We start from the raw sequence: 7,323 nt of genomic DNA, 5'->3' as shown, positions 1-7,323 counted from the left end.
AGGTACAGCTAGTTCTTCACAGCACAGAGCAGCTTCTCGCCAAATTAATCAATATTCCGGCGGCGTAAATAACGGCAGATCGCCGGCGGAAGACAAACAACAGACAAATTCGGCGGCCAATGGATTAGTGGTGGCGGGAATGTCGCACTTTTTCGCGGCAAAACCGTCGCCCTATAATCCTTATCTACAATAGCAATGTTATTTTTTTTCTAGTCTAATTAATACTATTGTAAATTTTTTATATAATTAATACTTATGACTGATGGACCTTTTATATTTTGATATTTATTATTGTAAAATTGTTATTTTTTAATACAGCATATAAATACACTAAACTTTTAAAAATCCTATAATATAAAGTAAATACATATAAAAACACAACTTATTTTTTCTCTTTTTATTTTTGAGTAAGGTTTCTTTGTCTGAAGCTAAAGATCTCTGATAATATTGATCCGATATTAAGTGGTGGATTTAGGCTATTTTCATAAACTTCCACGCCCTTCCGAGATGGCAAGCAACTAGTAATTAAACCCTTACTCCAAAAGGGCATATTCTAAAATGTCGTATTTGATACGAAAATATGAAACGCGGTATTCGCGCCCCGTGACTCGTTTTTGTTTTGGATTCGTTTTCATTTGTTTTGAAATAATTTTTTTCACATTTGTAAGTCAATTTCATTAAAAATGTTTAATTTAAATTATGTTTTTAATTACCATATTTTAGTAAATAGTAATATTTAATTACTTTAAAGCCTTCATTAAATACATTTCTTTTTAAACGTTTTATCAATTCATTTAAAAAAAAATTCTAGTTATTTTGAAAATATTAATTAAAGATGAAAAAAGGCTTTTTGAATTTCGACTTTCTTTTCCGGTAATTACTTAAATACCTGTCGTATAAAGCTTCTCTTAAAATTAATAATCTTAAGGCCAGATGTGTTTCGATAATAGGAGAGGTCGTTAAGAAATAAAGCTAGCTGAGAAAGCAGTCTTAGCTTATTTCAATTTAAGGGTTTGTTGAAACCCCCCTGCCGCTCGCCCCTATAGGATAACCACACTTTATTCAACTAATTCATATAAAAAGAAAAAGGATGTTTGTCTCTCAGCGTAATAAACATTACATAGCGTATATGATCTTGTTAACTGCTGTGAAGCAATATGATTCTCCTTTACAGTGAAGCTTTATATACTTTCAGAAAACTAATTTTATAAATATACAATAAAAATGTCAACGTTAAAGTTTTACCCATATCAATCAGCTGTTGACCCTGGGTTCTGGCATACCTTGGCCAAGAAAAAGCTGGAAGAGTTCAAACTTAGTGAAGAATGCAGGTTTGGTAATTTAACATTGAACTAATTTTTCTCTTAATCATTCAAAACTGATTATTATCCGTTGGATTAGAACCAGTAATCAGCCATACGAAAAAATAATGTCTAGCATTGTATTATATCCAGTTTTCTACGAATATATAAACTGGTTTTAATCCTATGACTACAATTTATAAAAGCGGAAAGCTTTTCAAAATACTAAGCGAGAGTAAACTATTAATATTTAGTAGAATAGCAATGCAATAACAACTAAGATAATATAATTAAGATGAAAAAAGAAGAAAACTTCTAAAATGATGTTAATGCACGTAAAAGTACAATGTACTATACGAAACCTTCTAGGAAATTATTGTAATTTACCTAAAGTACCGGAAGAATTATGAATTTTTTACAGGAAGGGAGAGGAAAATGGCGGTTTATTAACTCCCTATTTTATTAAATTTACTAGTTACCTTATCAATAATGTTAACACATTAAAATTTGAATATATATCGAATGTCTTTTCATCAAAGTTATAGAGTAGTTTTTCATCTAAAATGGCTGTAGTTTTGTCCATTTAAGTTTGAATTTATAAAAATATAATGTTATAGGCCAATGACAGGAACTGTGAGTTTGACCCACCCCCCTCAATCTGTACCAGGGCCAAGACTATCCCTGCCCTGGGATGCGCTGTCAACCAATACTGATTCCACTGTTTGGAATCATGCTTTTGTCAACGGTAAGAAAGATAGCTGGATAATGGAATGACTATAACAATAATCATAATAAGTAAAGAATTGCAGCAAACTTAAACAACTGTTTATCTAACTGGCATATAAGTTGTGTGAAAAATAGTTCTTCTTGTACCTCATCTCTGTTCCATGTATAAAAAAGGGTGAACCATTTATTTTTTTAAATGTAGTCAGTTCGAATTTTCTGTAAATTATATTGATATCAGGGAGGGAGTGGACATTGGACTTTAAATTTTTTATGGTACCCAAAGCGTTTTAAACACTGATTATTTTGTTTAAAACTTTGGGTACTTTTAATTAAATAATGATTGGTTGCTGCAAAATAGCGTTGTCAAACTTTTTAACAAATATCTAATTTAAATCTTTAGAAGGGGTAATTTTGTTTATCATTTGGGATGTACATCAATTTCTCATCCAATGTCTTATCCTTTTGATTCATGATTGTTATCTTTTTTCAGGTGAGATGTTCCTTCTCAACACCATAGAATCATTCAAACAATTGGACAAATCAGAGTGGCTCAAAAAACAAGGAGAAAAAGTTTGGGACACAATTCAGACTGGAAAATTTTGGCAGAATCCTGAAACACTGCGTTCCTTTTCAGTCATAATATACGCTGATCTAAAAAAGTTTCATTTCTATTACTGGCTTAATTTTCCCTCCTTTAGCATCAGAAATGATGTAAAAGTTGTGTCAAGTGTTAAAATTTCTGACAGCCCAATGGCTGGTACATGTGATAGTCTATCTACGGCAGCGGTTGATTATAGAAAAGCCAATCAAAATTCATTATTTACATTAGTCAAGTTAGAAAATGAAAAATGGACTTTTCAGCCATTTAGTGATTTGAAAGAGTTGCCAAAAGATGAACTTTGTAAAGCAGAATATTTTGTTGGTCTATTTGATCCTTGCAGCGCTACTGAATACCCAAGCTGGACTTTAAGAAACATGATCGTTGCACTGACTAGTACTCATCCTGATTTATTGGCCAATATCAAGTTTTTAAGCATTAGAATGGTTATAAAAGAAGGTACTTACGATGTTAGTGAAAGTTTGATCACAAAGCTTGAATGTGATGATACTATTGACAGCACAATGCCTAATGTAGTTGGTTGGGAGAAGAATGAGAAAGGTCAGCTGGGTCCCAGGTTTGTCAACATGCGCTCTAGCATGGACCCAGTCAAGATCGCAGAATCAAGTGTTGATTTAAACCTGAAGCTTATGAAATGGCGTTTGGTCCCAGATTTGAATTTAGACGCTGTTGCAAATGCTAAATTTTTGCTGCTCGGTGCTGGAACTTTAGGCTGTGGCGTAGCCCGTTGTCTGTTAGGCTGGGGAGCAAGAAATATAATTTTTTTGGACAACGCCAAAGTATCCTACAGTAACCCTGTGAGACAAAGCTTGTATGAATTTAAAGATTGTCTAGACGGCGGCAAAAAGAAGTCAGTTGCGGCAGCTGAAAAGCTGAAAGAAATTTTCCCGGGTGTGGTCAGCAATTCCTATGAAATGACCATCCCTATGCCCGGTCATCCGATAGCCCAGTCTCTAGAGCCCGAAGCTAAATCAGCATATGACACCCTCAAGACCTTAATTGACGAATCTGATGTAATATTTCTCCTCATGGACAGCCGGGAATCGAGATGGCTGCCGACAGTTATGACGGCTGCTCACCCTGAAAAGATTTTGATCAACGCGGCCCTTGGATTTGATACGTACTTGGTTATGAGACATGGAGTCAGACATGAAGGTCACGTGACTAACCCCTCACATCAGCTTACTGCAGAATCCCTCAGTGGTAAAGGTAACATAGAATTTGCTTTTTTTATTCCTACTTACGAAATTAAAGAACAGTAAACTATGATACAGTAATAATTTGAAAGACATTATTAAGACCGAAACATATGAATATTTAACGTTAAGATTAGACATATTATTTTATATTTTAGATCTTGGATGTTATTATTGCAACGATGTGGTTGCACCTGGCGATTCCTTGTCTGATAGAACATTGGATATGCAGTGTACTGTTACTAGACCAGGTATATTAGGAAGATTGATATATTTATTAACACATAGATTGATAGAGAGATGGATGTATGGATAGATAAATAGATAGATAGATAATAGAGTAGAATACTTTGTATGATAGAACATAGATAGAATATACTAAAGATTCTTTGACAAATATAACTCTGGTTAATTTATTTAATGTGCTGAGACCATGTTAGACAGATGGATGGATAATGGACAAGTTGATAGATTCAGACAGACGGATATTTATTATACAAATTGAAATAAACATAAAGAAAGATAGTCATACATATTGTTATTAGAATTTTATACAGATTAAATACGAAAACTTGATTATTTTAGGAGTAAGTGCTATAGCGTCCGCCTTAGCCGTTGAACTAGCCGTCAGCTGCCTTCAGCATCCAGAAAGAGGAGCCGCTCCATGTCCGGCTCCCGTTGGAGGCAATAAATCCTCCAATGAAATCAATGCAGGATAGTTGAAAATTTTTATTATAGGAGGGGAAGAAGCTCTATAAATAGAGTATTTCTGACGAGAAATACATGAAATGACAGTCTACCCAAATAATTTATTATTGCTTAGTGAACTAATGCTCGTATTCCATAAGACTTTTTCTATGTTATTCCGGGGTATGGGACATTGGACTATAAATTACGCCGACACTCGAAAGTTTTATACCAACGTTATCTTATTTGTTGTCTTCAAACCTGAGCTTCTTTCATTTAAATTGGGGAATCGGGGATGTATATCATTTTTTCTTCCATTGTCTTATACCTTGTCCTTTAGATTCCTGATATTATTATTATTATCCCATAACTACATTTATATTTTACTCAAATATTTTTAGTTTGCTGCGCTACTTGTAATCTCAATTTCAACTAATAACAGATAGCACAAGCGCAGAATCTGTACTGGGTTTCATCCCGCACTCCATCCGCGGATCTGTCCATACTTACAGCCAGTATCTGCCCGCAACACCCGCCTTTCCTCAGTGCACTGCGTGCAGCAAACCGGTTCTGGACGCTTATAAACAGGAAAGTTCATATACATACGAAAACGAAAAGAATGAAAATGAAAAAAAAAATAATTTAGGAAGTGTTAAGAAATAGCTTAAATCCTTCACTTAAAAGAAAAGGTCTATTATCTTTCTAGCCATTCCACAGATCTTAAGGAACACAATTATGATCGGATATTGTATGAACTGAATTTCAAAACAGGATGGTTTTGAGCTTGTCAAGAAGGTTGGAGAAAATTCCAAGTACCTGGAAGACTTGACAGGTTCGCAAAAAGTTTTTGAACTAACCAAAAAGTGACTTCCATGTTGGCAACCAAGAAAGAGTGACGATACTTTTTTCCCTATTTGATTGTTTTTACTTTTTAATACTAGAAAACATTCATCAGCAAAAAGGCAATATTCCATCTGTTATCAATCAGGGTTGTTAAACACCCAGGTTTTTAAATCAAAACCCATACCAAGCCCGCAAAAAAACGAGTTTTTGTGGTTGAATTAGATATGTTACATCAAAGGGTTAAGAATAAACTAAATAAGGATTAAAACTGATTGTTTGTGTGTGTTCCCCCCCCCCCCCAAAAAAAAAAAATGTATATAATATATTTGGGGGCTAATAGTTATTTATCGCATCGTATTATTAACAGCTTTCTGTGGATATAAAAATGTACAATTCTAAATGACGAAGGCGCGGGCTAAAAATATGGTTTTAATCTTATTATTGTACATTTTTAATTCGTAGAAAACTGGATATGATACGATGCTACACTTAATTTTTCAGTATGGCTAAGAACCGGTTCTTATCCACCGGATATTAATCGGTTTCGAAGCGGTACTAGAAAAACTATTATTTTTCTTTTCAGGATTGACCAACTTGCTGTCAGATTCTAATCTTATGGATGGAGTGATTGATATTGGAGACGAGGATGAATTTTCTATCACAAGTGCCAGTGATTCATGAACTATAAAGTCATAAGAAGTGACTTGTTCATTATTATTCTATTTATATTTTAGAAACATACCTGCTCTATATTTTACCTTGTTCGAACGTACAAGATGCTTTAGGTTCAAGAAAAATTATGATCATTGTAAGAAGTTATCTAATGACTAAAAAGCATTAAAGATCATGTAGGTAAGTAAAAGGAAAAGTAGGAAAAATATACTTATGTTTTAAGTTCTAAGAAAAATACCTACAGTTAAAGGTTGTTTTTAAAGTGTTAAATCAAATGAAAACTTTTTTATTTTACAATAATTTATTATTATTTCTTTTGCTATACGAATGTAATTTTTATATGTGTTAAAAAGTCAATGCATTTTCAACTGTTGTCTGTGTTATATCAGGGATACAGGGATAGGACATGTGAGAATATGAATTTTATGTATATTCTAGATGTTACTGGATGTGTGTTTAAAAGACCATGATAGCTACCTAAGGGAGAATCTCCAGTATGAAGAGGCCGACGTGATGTTGAAGGAGGACTCTTCATTGTATTTTGATTGGATATAAAAAGACCAAAAATAAATCATTACATTTTATGTTTTGTTTAATATGTTTATTTTATCATTTTGATTCTTTATATAATTTATAATCCCGCATTTACGCAATTCCAGAATAAGTAGATTTCTGGGGTTTGAGTTTTTATCAGTGTTATAAAAGATCTAAATTACCCGTGTGCTTTTAGAGTGGTAAAATGGCATTGATCCTGTCTATCTGATGATTGGTTACACTGTTGTTTAGGTGAGTTAAGCTACCTTTTATGAACCTTTCAATGGTAGCAGATTTTTTTCAGCAACAGTTTAAAAACGATCTACGGCACAGTGTAATCAAAAATCAGCCTAGGCTAATCAAAAACTTCCAATAGAAGAAAAGTTCAATACTTTTTTTTCACAGTGTACAAAAAAGGCCAAAAGTAAATGTCATTAAAACTCAAAAAACCCCAGAAATAAAATGGCGGCCGAGACCGGTAAAGAGCCTGACGGGCTAGATTCCGGAAAAGGCAATAACGTTAATGGCGTTAATGGCGTTAATGGAGTGAATGGCGTTAATGGCGAATTGCAAGAGGTTGCAATTACAACTGAGGTTGACAATGTTAATGGTAGCGAACGCTCTAATGGAGCTGATAAGGATAAAAATGGCGGGGCGCACGGTCTGGCTATGGGCGACGGCGTGGCAAATGGCGGGTCGGGAGGTGTCCGACCAAAAACTACAAATACAGGTTTCCCTGATAGTT

At 34.0% G+C, this 7,323-nt stretch overlaps 2 protein-coding genes across 3 annotated transcripts in view; one reads left to right on the top strand and one right to left on the bottom strand.

Moving 5' to 3' along the window:
• The window catches only part of Ddx56 (putative ATP-dependent RNA helicase DDX56), a 402,780-nt gene that overhangs the window by 47,434 nt on the left and 348,023 nt on the right, over positions 1 to 7,323 (bottom strand). The window contains exon 1 of one of the 2 annotated variants that reach the window (XM_080154618.1): positions 1,315 to 1,318. The exons of the other annotated variant lie outside the window; for it this stretch is intronic. The gene's annotated coding sequence lies outside the window, so the exon portion shown is untranslated. Of the gene's footprint in view, positions 1 to 1,314; positions 1,319 to 7,323 lie in introns of those variants that run through there. 2 annotated transcript variants of the gene reach the window in all.
• Positions 1,193 to 6,471, top strand: Atg7 (Autophagy-related 7). Its single transcript, XM_080154625.1, has 8 exons — positions 1,193 to 1,331; positions 1,919 to 2,046; positions 2,518 to 3,855; positions 4,001 to 4,093; positions 4,428 to 4,508; positions 4,972 to 5,119; positions 5,303 to 5,361; positions 5,956 to 6,471. Exons 1-8 carry the CDS (start codon positions 1,225 to 1,227, stop codon positions 6,051 to 6,053), a joined length of 2,052 nt encoding a protein of 683 aa, XP_080010751.1. The 5' UTR covers positions 1,193 to 1,224; the 3' UTR covers positions 6,054 to 6,471.

This window comes from Acartia tonsa, chromosome 3 (assembly GCF_053477335.1).
Source record: "Acartia tonsa isolate MP-2025a chromosome 3, ASM5347733v1, whole genome shotgun sequence".
NCBI lineage: Eukaryota > Metazoa > Arthropoda > Copepoda > Calanoida > Acartiidae > Acartia > Acartia tonsa.
Note: the sequence above shows the minus strand (reverse complement) of the source record. Positions and strands in the feature narration are given on the sequence as shown.